This window comes from Planococcus citri, chromosome 1 (genome assembly GCF_950023065.1).
Source record: "Planococcus citri chromosome 1, ihPlaCitr1.1, whole genome shotgun sequence".
Classification (NCBI taxonomy): Eukaryota; Metazoa; Arthropoda; class Insecta; order Hemiptera; family Pseudococcidae; genus Planococcus; species Planococcus citri.
The window spans coordinates 82,208,190-82,227,056 of NC_088677.1; the positions used below are offsets into that span (position 1 = coordinate 82,208,190).

Consider the following 18,867-nt stretch of genomic DNA (forward strand, 5'->3'; position numbering starts at 1 on the left):
ACCATATGTCGGCAAAAATTTTTTTCGTTTTATTGTGGTTTCTGGTAGTGTTTTTCTTCCTCTTTTCAATGGTGCAAACAGATTTTCAAAATATTAAAATCTGACAAATTTGCAAAATTTCAAAGTTGCGTATTTTTTGAAATTCAAAAACCAAAATTCTGAGAAAAACGTTTTTGAAAGTTTGGGTTATTTTTGTAACATTTTTTAAAAAAAGTGAACAGTATTTTTTTTTTTTGATTTTCTTTATCTTTTAATGGTTTTACATCATAATTTTTTTTTTTTTTGACATTTTTTTATGAAAAGCACTTTTGTAAAACCGGTTTTTCACCACTAAAACGACGTGTTTGAGATCGGTGGGTACACCCATTCCAAAGTATAGGCTTCATAGTATATGAATCGACAAAAATTTTTTTTTGATATTTTCTGACTTTTTCCATGAAAACGAGATTATCTCAAAAAAAAAGTTTTCCGACTTATGGTATGGTATCGCTGGTCGCGTCACATTTGTTATCCAAAAGAGAATTATTAGGACAATGTTCAACTTAGCCCCTACCCAATCCTGTAAACAAACCTTCATTGATGAAAAAATTATTACAACACCATCCCTATATATACTACAGGTATCAATAATGATAAAATAGAATAGGTATTCAGCCTCTGTCCTAACCCATAACTACAATACTAGAGGGATAAACTCAATCTTTGCCGATCAAATGAGGACTTAAGTCAACAGGGAAGGAATGGATACTATGGCAGTCGAAATCTTTAATAGTCTCCCTCCATAGATCAGAGATGTTCATAATACTAAATTATTCAAAAAAGTTCTTCAGAAATGGCTATCCAAGGAGGCATTTTATTGTGTAGATGAGTTCCTGGAAAAACTCTAGCCCTCTGTTTAATTATAATTATATATCTATTACTTTATTTTATTTTATTTTATTTTATTTTATTTTATTTTATACTTATTATTTCAATTCATTTCATTTTATTGTGTATGTTGATTACTGTAAAGTGGCTCTGTAGGCACTATCTATGTTAATGACCTTGTAAAGGCCACTTGTGGTAACTTAAAATAATAGATATTTGAATTGAATTTGAATGTGAAATTTATACAGATGTGCTTTAGAGGTATGAGTAGCTGACAGCTCAAAGTTCTGAAAAAACTCAGGCATTCTTGTATTAATTATTTTTCATAACTAATCATAATTCCCTTACAATTAGCCCAATGTCTTTGTCAAGTAAATGGCATCATTATACCAAAATTACACGCTATCCAATTTAATTACAAATGAAGTGTGAAATTTATTCATTTGCGCTTTAGAGGTATAAGAAACTGACAGCTGAAAGTTCTGAAAAAGCTCAGGCATTCTTGTATATATTTTTATTATTTTTCGTAACTAATCATGATTCCAGTCGAGTAACCTTCATTGCATTATCGTACAAAAAAAACTGAGGCATGCTTATACACATTTTATAATTGTCGTACTTTTTACTTCAAGTAAAGTGTATTCTCATATGCGGTACTTGATGTGCTCGTGTCTCATTTTTTAGCCACTTTTACAAAACTAGTTAATCAAAAAATGAAAAAATCGCTCTGTACCCCACTGCGGCACTGCGTATACCCTTTGTGATTATATTTTGTGAACGCATTTATTAACAAATTCATAAAATTAAAAATGGAGGACATTGGCCCGTATTTTACCTCAACTTTTTTTATACATATTTATGCCCCACCAAAAATGGGAAGGGGCACATCAAGGATTTGCTATCAATAATTAGGTGGGTGGAATGCGATTATATAAGATTATACCTCAAATTTGGGCCAATTAGGTATTTTGCTCTTTCGTAATTTACAAAAGAATGAAAAAGTTGACCCCCATTTACAAAATGGTTTTGAGGGGGAGGGGGGCATACAACACATTAAAGTGATATTTCATGTCAGTCCTATTCAATAAATTGAAAGCATTTTTTTGAATCATTTACAGTTTGGTCCAGGCCTTTAAGGGTTAAAATTTTTAATTGTTCTGTCGCAAGGTTGAAGCTTAAGTCGAAAATTGAAAATTCGCCATTCTTTCACCTTATTGCTTTCAATTTTCGTGCATGAATATTGATAAAGATAGTTTGCAAAGCTAGAAGTTTTTGAACATGTACAAATAAAATAAAACTAGTATAATTTTTCTGTGCGGAATTACTATTATTCCCAAATTCGGTTGCTGGGCATTAAGACAGCTTTCAAGATGGTCAATCGAGCTCCATTTGTCGCTATCTTTATCATTGTCAATACACTCAGTTTTCGTGCTACATTTGCCACCTGGTGAACACCATCCACAATGAGGATCTTTTGCAAGCAAACACACATTCGATGCGTTATATTTTTCGCAATTGTGCATTTTGATTTTGGTGATTTTCTCTTTCGTCATTGCATATATGTAGTTCATTGTAGAATTGTACAGTATATCAGAATTTATTGCAGATCCTTCATCGATGGCGATATCCGCATAATTATTTGCCGTTTTGGCGTCGAGTGAATCGAATCCTTTTACTGATATCTTGTGTAGATGACCGGTTCGTGTGCCAATTAACAGCACTGTGTAGTTATTAACTGAGGTGACTGCAATTCCTGTGGGCACTATGTCACTACCTTGGTGAGAATATACCAGATCTCCATCCAGAACTTCATATTCTTCAACGGTATCGTAATGTACCTCATTCATACGATGCTTGCATACAACGAAACCGCCTCCTGGGCGATCTGGATAGACTGAACGCGTGTACTTTCGGAAAAGCGTGAATAACACTTTCTCATTGGTTTCCAATTTAGAATCTAATTCTTGCTTATTTTCGTAGATGTAAGCTTTTACGAGTTTCGTAGAATAAGATTTTGTAGTCGACGAATTGCACATTTGAAAGTAATTGTCGCAAGTTAAAACAAATTTACTATACGAATAGTTTCCATTTTCTTGATCTATCTTGATTACTAATGCTGCAGATTTTTTTTCCTGAAAGTCAATAGGTAGACCCCAGTCAGCATTTCCGCGAACCAAAAAATAGCTCGAGTTTCCATCATTGAAACCATACATGGCTCTCATGAAGTGATCATAATATTTAGTATCTTGTGCGAGATTTGATAAAAAATGTTCTCGTTGCGCATTTCTGGTAGTCATTGTAAATGCAAACATTTGTGGCTGGAGACTACGAATAACATAGGCAACATGCAGTGCAGACGCTGGTGTCGACGAGGTTCCTAATAATGTAGGAGCTATGAAGGCTACTATCGGCTGAGCAGAATCAGTCTGCACTGCAGAGTCAGATCCGTTCGCCACTATGTTGGAAATATTTTCGGCATCATGGGCGTGACATAGACCCGGGAAGTAACTACTGCAGGATATCAGTTGCCGATTCCGGTGATCCAATACCAATACTTGGTTGTAATTCATATACTCTCGCTTTGCTTCTTTTGAACAGTGGTAATAGCTGAGAGTACAGTTGGAAGACTCGGGTTGCGGTGTAGGGTGTTTAATATGCAATTTCAAATCCGGCGATAATTGATAGAGATAGTCTACCGCGTCTATGTATACCCATCTTCCTTGTGCATCTGATGCCAAATGATTAAAGTAGCTCGGTCTTCCATCTTGAAATGTACTCAGGATTTCTTCGTTCAATTCCCCATTTGAGCGATCCGCTGTTAAAAGGAGTGTAATGGTGTATGCGAAGATTACCGAGAACAGTTTGGAAAAATACATTGCGAGGAAATTCCCAATAGCCGATATTCTCAGTTTCGTTATTGTTGTCGCTCGATCAACTTATTATTTTTTTCCGATATACGAAGGCGTTGGTGTCTGAAATATCTGAAATCATAGATGAGATATCAACTACAGATTTGCTGTTTTGAATTAATCACGGATTATAACAATCGTTTACTATAGGGTAATTCTCAAAAAAAGGTAAAAATCGGGTACATGACAAATTTCTCAAAGGTTTTAGCATGAATTTTTTTTTTGTTTTTTTGGTCCATTCAATGATCACCGCCCACACATTTCACATGTGGTATTGAGATTTTTAGCCCCTCCTTTCATTGGTGTACATTTGATTTTATACCCCAAATGTCCTTCGACTTGGCTGTCACACGCCATGTTTTTGAAAATGAATGTTATAAAGTGTCATGAACTTAATTTTTTTTTTGGAAAAATTGACACATTCTCATTATCATAGAACACGAAGGTCCATTATTGTGCAAATGGCAATTGCAATAAGTCCATAGGAAGCTCACATTTCACATTTGAAAACTGTCACACACTTTTTGCGCAAATTTTAGACCAATTTTCAATTATTTTTGATAGCTTCCGAATCCAACATTTTTTTCTGGTGAATGGCTGCACTGGTTCACTGTTCTCATAGAAATATTACCCCGCACCGTTTTTTTTAAAACACTACATTACCGCTCGTTCTGATCGTACTTATCTGTGAAGTTTTGATATTTCGCAAAATCTATGTCCTTCGGCTTGCGTTTTTATTTACCCTAATGAACCCGCCCAAAAACGATAATTGAGAAAGGGAAGTTATTCTACATGATAAGTAAACATTTATTACGTGCTTAAAATCAAATAATGTCCAGTAAGTAAGGCTAGAAACGAAAAAATGTTGAGATTGTCCTTCGGCTTGTGCAGTGTTAATTTGTCCTTCGACTTGGCCAAATTTCAGGTCCAGGAAAAAGAGCATTCCATTGGGAAAAGTGAGGTAGAAAGCTGATTTTTGGTATACTGGTCCATTTTTTTGTGCTGAACACGAATCCGACGAGTCCCCGGTCGTCCCTGGTGAGCGTTCTCCCCTATTGTGGATCTAAGCCCCCCAAAACCAGTTTTTTTTGCAATTTTCTCCCCCGCATTGCATTTTAGCGAAAAGTATGTGGTTAGTTAAAAGAATCTACGTCAAATTTCCGATCTAATGATATATCAACTTTCCTTTTACCCCCAAGGGGGGTGGAGCAGGAACCATACAAATGTGAGGGGTTTTCTAAAAAACACAAAAGGGCTATCGGCGCATAAGAGGGGTGAAATGTGCCCCGAGAGCGTTCGGGTTGATATCAGCATTGAAAGTGGGTACCATCGAGAAACTACCCCGTGAAAAATTTCAGATCCACAGCACCTCCCCTATTTGCGGAACCCCCCCTTTTTGAAATTTCAGTAACACAGTTCTCAGCCCCATTTCAACCGATTTTGAAAATTTTTCTGGAAGTTATGTATATACTTAGTAGGTATCCCCACAAAAATTTTCAACCCCCTCCCCTCATATTTACCCCTCAAAATGGCGTTTTTAAATTTTTTATGCCTATTATCAATCAAGATTGCGAAGTACAATTTTGTAATAGTACAGGAATTTTAGATGATATGGGAAGATTTATTCGGACTAAATCCTACAAAAGGTTTTTTTGCGGGATACTGTAGTGGAAGGGGTCCTATTTAACATACTAAAAGTCCCACCCCGTACCCCGCGTGCGTCGCGTGCTAGAGCGTGAAAAGTGTCCCGCCGCGGCGTTTTTTGCGATTTTCTCGCGAGGGTTTGATTTTACGTCGAAAATGGCTTTATTTTTGTGTTCTACGTCAAATTTCCGATCTATTGATATATCAACTGCCCTTCTACCCCCAAGGGGGGTGGGACCAGAACCATTCAAATGAGAGGGGTTTTCTAAAAAAAACAAAAAAGCTATCGGCGCATATGGGGGATGAAATGGTCCCGGAGAGTGTTCGAGTTGATACCAGCATGGAAGGTGGGTACCATCGAGAAACTTCCGCGTGGAAAATTTCAGATCCACGCCCCCTCCCCTTTTTGGGGAGCCCCCCTTTTCTGAAATTTCAATAACACTTTTCTCAGCCCCATTTCAACCGATTTTGAAAATTTTTCAGTATGTTATGTATATCCTTAGTAAGTATCCCCACAAAAATTTTCAACCCCCTCCCCTCATATTTACCCCTCAAAATGGCGTTTTTTTATATTTTTTATGCCTATTAACAATCAATATTGCGAGGTAAAATTTTGGAAACACGTTTTTTGGATGTATTTTCGGCCCCCAAACATCATATACTGTTTTAGAAATTTTTGCTTTGGTGCGCCGTGGTGAAAAATTGGATGAATGTGCTTTAGGGGGGTAGGGGGTGAAATGGGAATTTTGAAAAAAATAACTATTAACGAGTAGGGTGTCGTTTTCATATGATTCGACACCGCTGAGAACGAATATGACTTCAGATTTTCTGCTACACTCACCTAGCCCCCTCCAGAGCCCCTCGGCCCCCCTCAATTTTCACTATTTTGGAAATAAAGTTATTTTGATGAAATTGGTGTCGTTTTCATATGATTCGATACCACCGAGCACGAATATGTATTCGAATTTTCTGCTACACTCTCCTAGCCCACACCTGCACTCCGTTATACAAGTTAGAACGTGATGTTTATCCCCTCCATTGAGTGTGACCTTGAAAAACGTCATCCAGACATGGAAATGACGAAATAAAAACGCAAATATGCATCATGTTGAGTGCAGCTAGGTATGTACCATGGAATAAGAAAATGAATGTGCACCGCGATAGAAACTGCCATATAAAAATTACGATTTTTGGGAGTTTAAATTGAGTTTTTTTCAAAAACATGATAAGAACCATTTTTATAGGAAATTATATGAGAACATTTTTTGAATAACACAACTTTGTCGAAAAACGCGATACCTATTTCGCGAGATAATCAAAATATGAAAATGACTTTATTTCCAAAATAATGAAAATTGAGGGAGCTGAGGGGCTCTGGAGTGGGCTAGGAGAGTGTAGCAGGAAATTCGAATACATATTCGTGCTCGGTGGTATCGAATCATATGAAAACGACACCAATTTCATCAAAATAACTTTATTTCCAAAACAGTGAAAATTGAGGGGGGCTGAGGGGCTCTGGAGGGGGCTAGGTGAGTGTAGCAGAAAATCTGAAGTCATATTCGTTCTCAGCGGTATCGAATCATATGAAAACGACACCCTACTCGTTAATAGTTATTTTTTTCAAAATTCCCATTTCACCCCCTACCCCCCTAAAACACATTCATCCAATTTTTCACCACGGCGCACCAAAGCAAAAATTTCTAAAACAGTATATGATGTTTGGGGGCCGAAAATACATCCAAAAAACGTGTTTCCAAAATTTTACCTCGCAATATTGATTGTTAATAGGCATAAAAAATATAAAAAAACGCCATTTTGAGGGGTAAATATGAGGGGAGGGGGTTGAAAATTTTTGTGGGGATACTTACTAAGGATATACATAACATACTGAAAAATTTTCAAAATCGGTTGAAATGGGGCTGAGAAAAGTGTTATTGAAATTTCAGAAAAGGGGGGCTCCCCAAAAAGGGGAGGGGGCGTGGATCTGAAATTTTCCACGCGGAAGTTTCTCGATGGTACCCACCTTCCATGCTGGTATCAACTCGAACACTCTCCGGGACCATTTCATCCCCCATATGCGCCGATAGCTTTTTTGTTTTTTTTAGAAAACCCCTCTCATTTGAATGGTTCTGGTCCCACCCCCCTTGGGGGTAGAAGGGCAGTTGATATATCAATAGATCGGAAATTTGACGTAGAACACAAAAATAAAGCCATTTTCGACGTAAAATCAAACCCTCGCGAGAAAATCGCAAAAAACGCCGCGGCGGGACACTTTTCACGCTCTAGCACGCGACGCACGCGGGGTACGGGGTGGGACTTTTAGTATGTTAAATAGGACCCCTTCCACTACAGTATCCCGCAAAAAAACCTTTTGTAGGATTTAGTCCGAATAAAAAATTTAAAATGACTGTACTAAAACACGTTTTTTGGATGTATTTTTGGCCCCCAAACATCATATACTATATTAGAAATTTTTGCTTTGGTGCGCCGTGGTGACAACTTGGAATAATGTATTGTAGGGGGGTGGGGGGTGAAATGGCAATTTTTAAAAAAATGACTATCAATGAGTAGGGTATCGTTTTCATATGATTCGATACCGCTGAGCACGAATATGACCTCAGATTTTCTGCTACACTCACCTACTTCTCTAATGGTAACAAAATACTTATAAAAGAGGGAGGCTGAGGTGCTCTGGAGAGGGGTAGGTGAGTGTAGCAGAAAATCTGAGGTCATATTCGTGCTCAGCGGTATCGAATCATATGAAAACGATACCCTACTCATTGATAGTCATTTTTTTCAAAATTGCCATTTCACCCCCCCCACCCCCCTACGATACATTATTCCAAGTTTTCACCACGGCGCACCAAAGCAAAAATTTCTATCCAATATAGTATACGATGTTTGGGGGCCAATAATACATCCAAAAAACGTGTTTACAAAATTGTACTTCGCAATCTTGATTGATAATAGGCATAAAAAAATTTAAAAAACGCGATTTTGAGGGGTAAATATGAGGGTAGGGGGTTGAAAATTTTCGTGGGGATACCTATAAAGGATATACATAACCTCCAGAAAAATTTTCGAAATCGGTTGAAATGGGGCTGAGAAAAGTGTTACTGAAATTTCAAAAAGGGGGGGTTCCGCAAAAAGGGGAGGTGCTGTGGATCTGAAATTTTTCACGGGGTAGTTTCTCGATGGTACCCACTTTCAATGCTGATATCAACCCGAACGCTCTCGGGGCACATTTCCCCCCTCTTATGCGCCGATAACCCTTTTGTGTTTTTTAGAAAACCCCTCACATTTGTATGGTTCCTGCTCCACCCCCCTTGGGGGTAAAAGGAAAGTTGATATATCATTAGATCGGAAATTTGACGTAGATTCTTTTAACTAACCACATACTTTTCGCTAAAATGCAATGCGGGGGAGAAAATTGCAAAAAACTGGTTTTGGGGGGCTTAGATCCACAATAGGGGAGAACGCTCACCAGGGACGACCGCTCACCAGGGACGACCGGGGACTCGTCGGATTCGTGTTCAGCACAAAAAAATGGACCAGTATACCAAAATTCAGCTTTCTACCTCACTTTTCCCAATGACCCTTTTTTTTCATTTAATTTTCCTGGACTGACATTTTACCCCTCCCTACGCCTCACCACCACCATCTCTACCAAAAAAATAAATCCATATTCGAACTCTGCGGCCTCAAAAACATTAATCGACATATACACGATAATATAAGCAAAATTTGACATTTTCTCCCTCCCCACACCTCTCCCTCCACCTCTACAAAAAAAGTAACTCCAGATTCGAATTCTACGACCTCGAAAACATATCAATTGACATATTACACATCGATGAGGGTCGAATCCTAATTATCACAGTTTTAGGGGGGCCAGGGCCCACAGTGGGGGGATTGAATTGAGGCCAACACTAGAAAAGGGATCTGGGACACCTATACAAATGATTACCACTTGAAATTTTCCAAAAAAATTATTTTTGTTTTTCAAAATTATGCACATCAAAATTGACCCTTTTTTTGAGAATTACCTATAATATACGTATGATCATTTTTAATCAATAATGTGTAATATTCAACTCTTCAATGTCTAAAAGAAGTTAAACTGATAAATTTCGAGGATGTTCATGAGATGTTTGGACTAAACAATCAGATTTTGGAAATATGCAATTTCCCCCGATTTTCTCCAAAACGTCGGTGGGGGGGGCGAAAGCATCTATTGCACCCCCTGCCGATCCTCCGGGAGAATTTTTTCTGAAAGGGGAAGTCCTAAGGAACATTTCTAGCCCTCATCCTCGAAAAAAAAGAATGGCTACACTCACAATAAGACGGCCATTTTGATTGACAGACCAGCCGAAATTGCAGGCAAACATTCATCATCTGACGAGATTTCAAGTGCTGAAGTGCCTTTTTCGATTTTTGGCGAATTTTTAAAAATCAAATTTAGGCAGAAAACACTCACGCGTGAGAAGGCTGACTTTTCTTCAAATAAAATTTTTTTTATACGAACGAATTGATTCACTTTTTTTGAAACATTTGTACAGCAATTGATCTGTTTACAATCGAATCGAATCATTTACCAACGATTGGCGATTAAATAAATTGATTGATTTCTTGCGGCGAATCATTCGCAAACGGAACAATTAATTTACAATTGAATCGGTTTTAGTGAAACAAATATTGTATAGTAATTGATCAGTTTTCAAGCGAAGTGAATCAAATCGTATCGAATCATTCGCAACCGTTGGCGATCAGACAAACTGTTAACTGATTGATTTCTAGCTGAATCATTCGCGAACGAATTGATTCGTATAAGTTACTCGTTCGCGAACGAATCGATTCATTTACTCAATTTTTGATGAATTATTCGCAAATGAATTGATTCGTATGAGTCAATCGTTCGAGAACGAATCGATTCGCATAAGTGACTCGTTCGTGAACGAATAGATTCATTTACTCAATTTTTGATGAATCATTCACGAACGACTTGATTTTTTTAAGTGACTCGTTCGCGAAAGAATCGATTCATTTACTTACTCAATTTTTGATGAATCATTCACGAACGAATTGATTCATTTATTCAATTTTTGATGAATCATTCGCGAACGAATTGGTTCATTTACTCAATGTTTGATGAATCATTCGCGAATTAATTGATTCGTATTAGTCACTCGTTCACGAATGAATAGATTCATTAACTCAATTGTTGATGAATCATTCGCGAACAAATTGATTCGTATATGTGACTCATTTGCGAACGAATTGATTCGCATACGTGACTCTTTCGCGAACAAATTGATTCGCATAAGTGACTCGTTCGTGAACGAATAGATTCATTTACTCAATTCTTGATGAATCATTCGCGAACGAATCGATTCGCATAAGTGACTCGTTCGCGAACAAATTGATTCGCATGAGTGACTCGTTCGCGAACGAATAGATTCATTTACTCAATTCTTGATGAATCATTCGCGAACGAATCGATTCATTCACTCAATTTTCTTGATGAATCATTCGCGAACGAATCGATTCATTTACTCAAGTATTGATGAATCATTGACGAACGAATTGATTCATAAATTAAAAAATTGATTGATTCGTTGGCGAATGGTTCTCTCAAAAAATTGATCGATTCGTTCGTAAATGATTCACCAAAAATGGAGGGTCGTATTAGTGCTTTGTGTTTGTATGTAGGAATTTGTGCAGGCCTAGTGAGATTTCATTCAATTTTTAGCGAATTTTTCAAAATTAATTGTGGAAATTGGAAAACTTCAAATTGTAGCAAATTAACTCGGAAAGCTGAAATTTTTTTCGCACGTGGAGTCAATTTGTGATGGATAGGTATGTGATGAGGTGAGGAATAATGTATGTAATTGGCGAGGTATTGGAGTGGAAAACTACACAGAAACATTTTATTTTATTTCAAGTAGAATAACTTCGTTTGTAGTGGTAGAAATTGTCTTGAGTCTGAGACTCAAGAGTAAAAAAAATGAAAAAATGAAATGATTTTCACGATAAAATGAATTAAAAGACATTAATTATGAAGGAAATAAAATGTTCAATCCTTTTCTCCATGTTTTATTCAACAAGGTAAAAATTACAATAAACAGGTATAACAACTTTGGTACAAAAAACTAAACTTAAAAACTAAAATTTTGGGCTTTTCACGCTGTACGTGACAGAAATGATCACTTTTTCCACTATAGGCGGTAGAAAATGAACGTTTTCATGTAATTATACAAGGTGTTCGTGACGTCATACGCATTTCATTTATGGTATTTGTGACGTCAGCCGCTGGAAATATCCGCGACTCTTCAACCCTTCCACGATACCACTACCTATTTATTACCGCCAATAAGACCTACGCGACGCGCGCCGTTATGTCCCTACTTCTACGTAAGAATATCCGTCATCCCTGCCACTTTTACGTTGAACTTTTGCCCTTATAAGCTCCTGCACAAGCGTTTTTTCCTCAGTTGTTAGTTCCAACCAACCATCTCACTAGCTGATCAAGTTGTTGTACGCATTCCTCCTCACACTTTCGACTTCTTGCTGCCCAGTGGAATACCTCAGTGACCAAGACTTCGAGTTACCAATTTATGCTGCGGATACGCTTTCTAAGGATGCTTGGAACTTATCCCATTCATCATGGACCAACACATCGAGTCACACCTTACGCGTTCTTATATCTCCACCATATCGTGGGATATAAGTCATGAAGGACCATAAATGAAGAACCGTGGAATGTAACTAGCACTCGGGCATTGGGGTTTAAAGCTTGTCAGTAGACACAGCACTCCAGACTCCAGAGAACGCGATGTCCTTAACCAAGACCCCAACAGGGGGTTGTATATGAGCTTTTCGGTTTTGGGCTCAATATGCAACTAAAAACGTTGAAAGCCTGCCATCACACAACGCAATCGATTTATTACGTTTTCTACTAGAAGTTTATAATTATCATTTAATTATAGAAGTCTCATTCATATATACAATTTGAGCAACCTGTGATATTATGAGTTTACATTATCAATACATGAATTTATCATTTGGCCAATTGAGATGTCATAATTTCCTTCCTACGCTTTAACCCTGAGAAGATCTACCATTAGGGCTTCCTACCTGAACTACTTATGACGTTTTCTACTACTTTATGACTTCGCGCTTCACGATATCAAGTTCCCCGTTAAATCGTGAATTAAGTATCAGTTCACGAGGCTCCTTAGGAAAGAGTCAGAGGACATAATGTTGGTGGATAATTACTTTTATGCGAAGAAATGTAATTATATTGAGAATCAACAAAAGTAATGTGTTTGATTTTGAGATGTGCCCCCCACATTTTGGACGCAGATGTGTGCATTTTACAAGTACAACCATAGACAACGAGAGAAAATGCGCTTAATTACTTTCTCCCTCTACACGGCATTTATCCATTCTGTACATGCGATTGCTAAAGCGGAGTTATACCGCCCTCCGATTGGCCAATTCCTTTGCGTTTCAATAAGCCCCGCCTCCATCAGCTGCTTGCTCTTTCAAATACCCGCAAATGGACAATAATTAAATAAAATTATGACAAAACTGTCCTCTTTATTCAATTTCGAACTTAACATTGTAAAAATCAACAAGTGGTATCGATAAATTGATAACTTTACGTCCATTCTTAACACAATGAGCTTGCGTAAATACAAAAAATTAAAAAAAAAGAAACATTTTGGTGCATTATGACTACAACTACGAGTAAATTCGATCAATTTGGCAAAGTAATAAAATTAAAAATAATGACTTTAGCGTTTTAGCCACCTACATCGCTATGCAAGTAAAAATATATCATATTTAGTATAATAGTATGCCTCTTTAGTCAAAATTATTCAAACACAATAAACATACTTATGTTGTGAGCAATTCAAATAATCATTATGCATACATACAAGTAGAAATCGAATGCTTTTCACCCTTTTTAGGATGAATTCGACCGCGTCTTTTTATCGCAACTGGTAGACGACTTTTTGAGGCCTTTCTTCTAGAAATCGCAGTCGGTTGGACCTTTATTTTGGCCCCTGTTGCGCGGCGAAGAGGTATGCTTTTCCCAACAGTGTGTAAGTAACTACTCCATTGTCCGGTGGAACGAATTTTCAACAATCTTGAGGTTGCTTTGGTGATACCTTGATTTATTGAGTCAGTGGCACCATACTGCTCATAAAGCTTCCTTTGAACATCTAAAAACTCTTCAAAAGTGTAACTAACATTTCCACATAATGGTTGTTGTACTGGTACATCATTTGGCGCTAGAGTATTATCAGTGCACACTGACGAGGGTTGCTCTGGAGCCTCTGGATGATTATTATTGACCGAAGGATCACAGTTTTCTTTCGCCGATTCTTCACGTTCGTTTTGAGTGAGTTCATTTACATGTAATGGGAGAAAATAATCAAATGGAGGCATATTGTCTTTTCCCAATGCAACGAATGCCATTGTACGTCTACCTTCGATTGTAACATCAGGAATTATGTTGCTTCGCACGTCAAAAAACTTGAAAACTGCAGCGAAATGTTTACAGAGTTTCTGCATTTGGCCTGCTTTGCAGTTACAGCTGGCCTGTTCACGATTGACAATATACATTGTAGCTGGGTCGTTTTCACTCGGTACTTCGTAAGTGTGTTCATTAATCACCACAATGTTTTCTTTACGAATGTATGCAGCATTCTTCAAGAGATACTGCAAGTAAAGATGATTTCTGCGATCTCTAGAATTAAAAAATTCACGTAATTTTCGCTTGTAAAACAATTCCATCGTTGATGCAATAAAATCAAGCAATGCAATAAAATTATAGGCTTTCACACGATTGAGTACATTTTCTTTAAATAGTCGTATTGATATTTCTGCATAGTTATTGGTGTGATGACCAGTTAACCCTTTACGATAAGCTAAACACCATTTTTCTTTGCTGTTGTATTGATCTTGTAAGTAATTTTGCCACTGCGGAAAAGATCCACCTACAGCCATGGCACTTTCAAAGGCGTTTTCTGCTTCGTTTATATCCGTGCAGTAAAGGATCGTTTGGAAGGTTGAAATCAGGTCCCGTTGGTGTTCTTTTGGTATATGATGAGCGCTATCTTGCAGCCAATGCAATACATATTGCAATACGTGAAATACGCACAATAGAGAGATACTGTCCAGCCATATAGCAAGTGCTCCGCCAATTTCAGCACTACAGTTATCTGTCATTAGCACTGTTGGGTAATTTTGTCCTCCAAATGAGGTACCAAGTTTCTCACTTACGACTTCTTGAAGTAATTTAAACCCAGTAGTAAAGGCTGCTTTGGTTTGTTCTTTTGTGATTAAAACGCCGCATGGAACAGCACCGCATGGGGTAACGCTCAGAAGAAATGTTATCGATGTATTTTCATGATCACATGCCGATGTTGTGTCTACAAACAACACATCTTTCGAAAATGAGCACTGATGAATTCGTTCCATTATTGGAGTAATGACAACTAATGCGAATGGATCTTGCTCATTATTTACATAACGTACTGTAACACCTTGCGATGCATACGAAGCAATTTTTTGATTCAGAATCTATAAACATAAAATACACCATTATAGGTATGTACGTAACAATACGACGATTTTTCTACAACTCTGAATTACTCACTGTTTCCAAGTTTGAACCATCTTTAGGACCATATTGCAAGTTTTTCCAGCGCTCAAACCAGTACTTCACGGTCCTTTTTGTAGGATTATAGCGTGCATGATCCAAAAGAACCTCTTTATCATCAACTGGCAAATCTGAATCTTGTACAGGTAAATCAACGTCATCTTCGAAAAGTAATTTGTTTTCATGATAATTGCTCGCGACGGAAGGCATCATACCCATGGAAAAATACTCGTGAAATTGATCGCGTACACTTTTTGGTGTAGATAAGCATTTCAACGCAGATGGTGAAACTAATGGGTGATTATGACGTGCACGAAGATGTACGATTCCAGGCATTCCATTCTATTTTAAAAATATGATGAATGACGAATGTTAGTATTGCATGTGTATCAAAATTGAGCTTGCATTATAATGATTAATGAAGAATTGTCGATAATGAATTCCATTGTTGAGAAACTTACCTTTATGAAAGGATCTGTTCGTTTGGTATAAGGAGTAGTTACTTTTACTGTGATTACAATTTCAGCCAAACAGCCTGTGTTCTTAGATGCACCTCTCTTGTTGTTATTATATTCATCCAGCGCTTTTTTAGCATATGCGCTATGGTGGCATACCCACTTTTTTCTATAAACAACAGAAGGGATATTATTAGATGTCAGATTGGCACTGGAAGGCAAGTGAATTAAGAAAGAATGTGAATAAAATGTACTTACTGGCATACAATTTTCTGAGAAGCGTTCGGTTTAGAATCCCATGTCCTCCACTGCGTGGAAGTGTTGGAAGCAAATGTTTCCAACCATTCGGCTGCATCTTTTAAATTTTGGATGCGACATCGAATGTAATATGTCCCTGGCTCGCACTTTGATGTATCGAACGCACTATTGGAGGGTAAATCATTCTCGGTTACGTTTTGCAAAAACTCCATATTTGCGAGGTGGTATTCGCCATCCGTATTCGACGATTTGGGATCCGCATTTTTGGCATTTTTAGCGGGAATACAAATTGGGTCGGCATTTTGTAAATTTTTTTTGCCGAGCAAAAAAGCGGGCGAAAAAATTGAAGTGAAGAGAAGTGATAAAGTGATAGCGGATGGTGATAAGAAGACCACTGTTAACGGGCCAATCAGAGGGCGAGAAAATCTCGCTTTAGCAATCGCATGTACAGAATGGATAAATGCCTCTACACGTTGAGCAAAAAAAAAAAAGAAGATATTTAAACAAAATTGAGGATTGATATAAAGAGAATGAGAATGATTAGGTTGGTAAGTTAGATATTAATCAACTCTACGTGAACGCGACGAGAAATATTCCTTACGTGGGGAATATTTGCCTTGTTTCCCAGACTAGCTCAATTTGGGAGAGTTCAATCATTCAGACCTTTTATAACGATATTTCTTGATACCATTTAAACAAAAACACAGCTCTACACCTTTCGATGATGTTTTTATTAAAATAGTTCAAGTCTAGAGTTATTTATGTACCGTGTTATAACCTATGTCTTATTTACGAGCATATGCTAGTAAATACGTACATGAGATGGATTTTTCAACGAGTTATTAAACACGCGACGCGAGCTTCTTAGGGATGAACAAAAATATTTACACTTCGTAAAAATGCGATAAAGTTACAATTTTACACTAATAAAAAATATAATTACGTTAAAAGCAACATTTATCTGGATGGGCGAACGCAGCCCAGGGAATTAATTGTAAGGTACTTACATAACAATGCAATATTACTGTCTCTCCTTTGCACTCCCTAATACTAGAGGCGACGACAGAATTGGAATCATGAGGTATTTAATGAAAAAAGGTCTACGTTTCGTTTAGCAGTGATATTTAAATTAAGCATCGTTTAGCAGAGATATTTAAATTACGTTAATGCGTCATTTGAGTATTTCAGAATTATTTATCTAGTTTTCACGAGTTATTTATGAGTAATTTTCACGAATTCACGAGTTGTTTATTTAGACATTCACGAGTTATTTCAATTTCTACGAGTTATTTAAATCGTGTGTAATTTAGCGGATCACTCGCGAGGTGAGATGATCCATGTTAAAAACCAATAAGAGATATTTTAAATAGCTCTTGTCATGGTTAAATCTCCACGCCGAAAGTGGTACAGACTAAAATGCGATGACATGAGCAAGATGCTCATGCGATCATATATTTAGGTACAGCGAGCAAGCTCACCATACCCCCGGGCAGTGACTAAGAACCAACTATCTAGAAATCGTAAGAACATTAGCGATTTTATGCACTCGTGCATTCGTATTTATAATAAGGGTTGTAGACAGGGTGAAGAAAGGTACCTGAGACCACCCTCTTTAGGTGCGAGCGCGAGCTGTCAGATTAGAAATAATATTCCCCTATGTTTAAAATAATGTTCTCCTATTTTTTACATTATTTTTACACTACACATACACAACGTATGTATGTGTAGGTGAGAATACCTATTTTTTAGAGAATTTAACACATTACCAAAACTTCCAGTTTAAGGGAGTAAAATATGTGTACATGGGTACACATCGCTAGTGTACGTATTTCAAGACATCGTCTATGAAAGACTGATACGAATCACTAGCAGAGTGTGTAGGGCAATCCTTCCCATAACATTGCCCCTTCGTGGCTTTGATTTAGAGAGCAAAGATCACTCAGAAAAGCACGGATCATGAAAAAATGGGAAGAAAAAGGTCATTGACCTACACCTCTACTCCCTCTTTCCCCCTGAACTGATCTTAATCTGGAAGGGATCCACTGCCCCTCCGTACTTTGCTGCGTTATCTGCAGTCTAATTTAGCCACACAAGTATGCAAATACATACTTATGTGAAACAATACCAAAGAGTGTGTCGGAGGCGGGAAATTTAAGATGAAGAGTGATACTATCAGCATTTCGCACTTAGAGACACCAACCAGCGCACCAGTGACCAATCTCCGAAGATATTGGAGGCTAAATGTCTGATTAATGCCTGTAAGACACGTCATCTATGATAATATCAAGTTACAGGTCCGAAAAAGGTAATGATTTTGTAAGGGAATAATTTTTGAATAAATTTAGAGTTCATAATAGTTGAGAAATGAAAAAAAAAAATTCTAAGATTTTGTGAGTGGCCAAATAATTCGTAAGTATGGGGGTCAATTCAAAGAAATTCTGCCCAGCGATCCTAAAAATTTTGATTGGATATGCACACCAGGTGCGTATTCGTTGAGCGAAGTTGGTTCTTTGTCATTACGATTAATTTAACCTATCACTTGAGTTTTTTAATTTTTGAGGGTATGACGTCCAAGAAGTCTCTGCTTTTTTGTTTAAGTTTGACGAAAATTTAGGGTGCGTTCTCTAATTCTAATTAAGACTAGGTTTTTTGAGCGTTTCTTAATGTTGTTATATGGGGGATTGGAATAACTGCTATAGAGGAATAGGGCTGACATCCCTCTATAAGGTGTTTAGGTTAATAATTATTCCTTACGTGGGGAATAATTATTATGGTCCAGACTAGCTCAATTCGGACACTGGGGTAATTCCAACCTTCCCATATACATCATACTAGAGAGTATAAAACAACAAATAAAACGAGTCATATTCGTAAGGTGTACGCAATATGTTTAATCGTCGTAATATACAGTATTTATGTAGCAATGTCTTTCAGTAATCATACACACATGTGTATGATTCCGAGATTTAAGTGTAATTTAAGAATAGCGTGAACATATTAAATGGGAAGCATAACATATTCATGTTATTCACTGGGGTCAAAGCAATATTATTAAGTAAACATA

General features: G+C 37.3%; 1 protein-coding gene across 1 annotated transcript; it reads right to left on the reverse strand.

Moving 5' to 3' along the window:
• Positions 1-13,040: 13,040 nt before the first annotated feature.
• LOC135836577 (uncharacterized) lies at positions 13,041-16,015 on the reverse strand. Its single transcript, XM_065351503.1, has 4 exons — positions 15,804-16,015; positions 15,552-15,714; positions 15,088-15,432; positions 13,041-15,011 (listed from the first exon to the last, which is right to left on the reverse strand). Exons 1-4 carry the CDS (start codon positions 16,013-16,015, stop codon positions 13,347-13,349), a joined length of 2,385 nt encoding a protein of 794 aa, XP_065207575.1. The 3' UTR covers positions 13,041-13,346.
• Between the last annotated feature and the right edge of the window lie 2,852 nt (positions 16,016-18,867).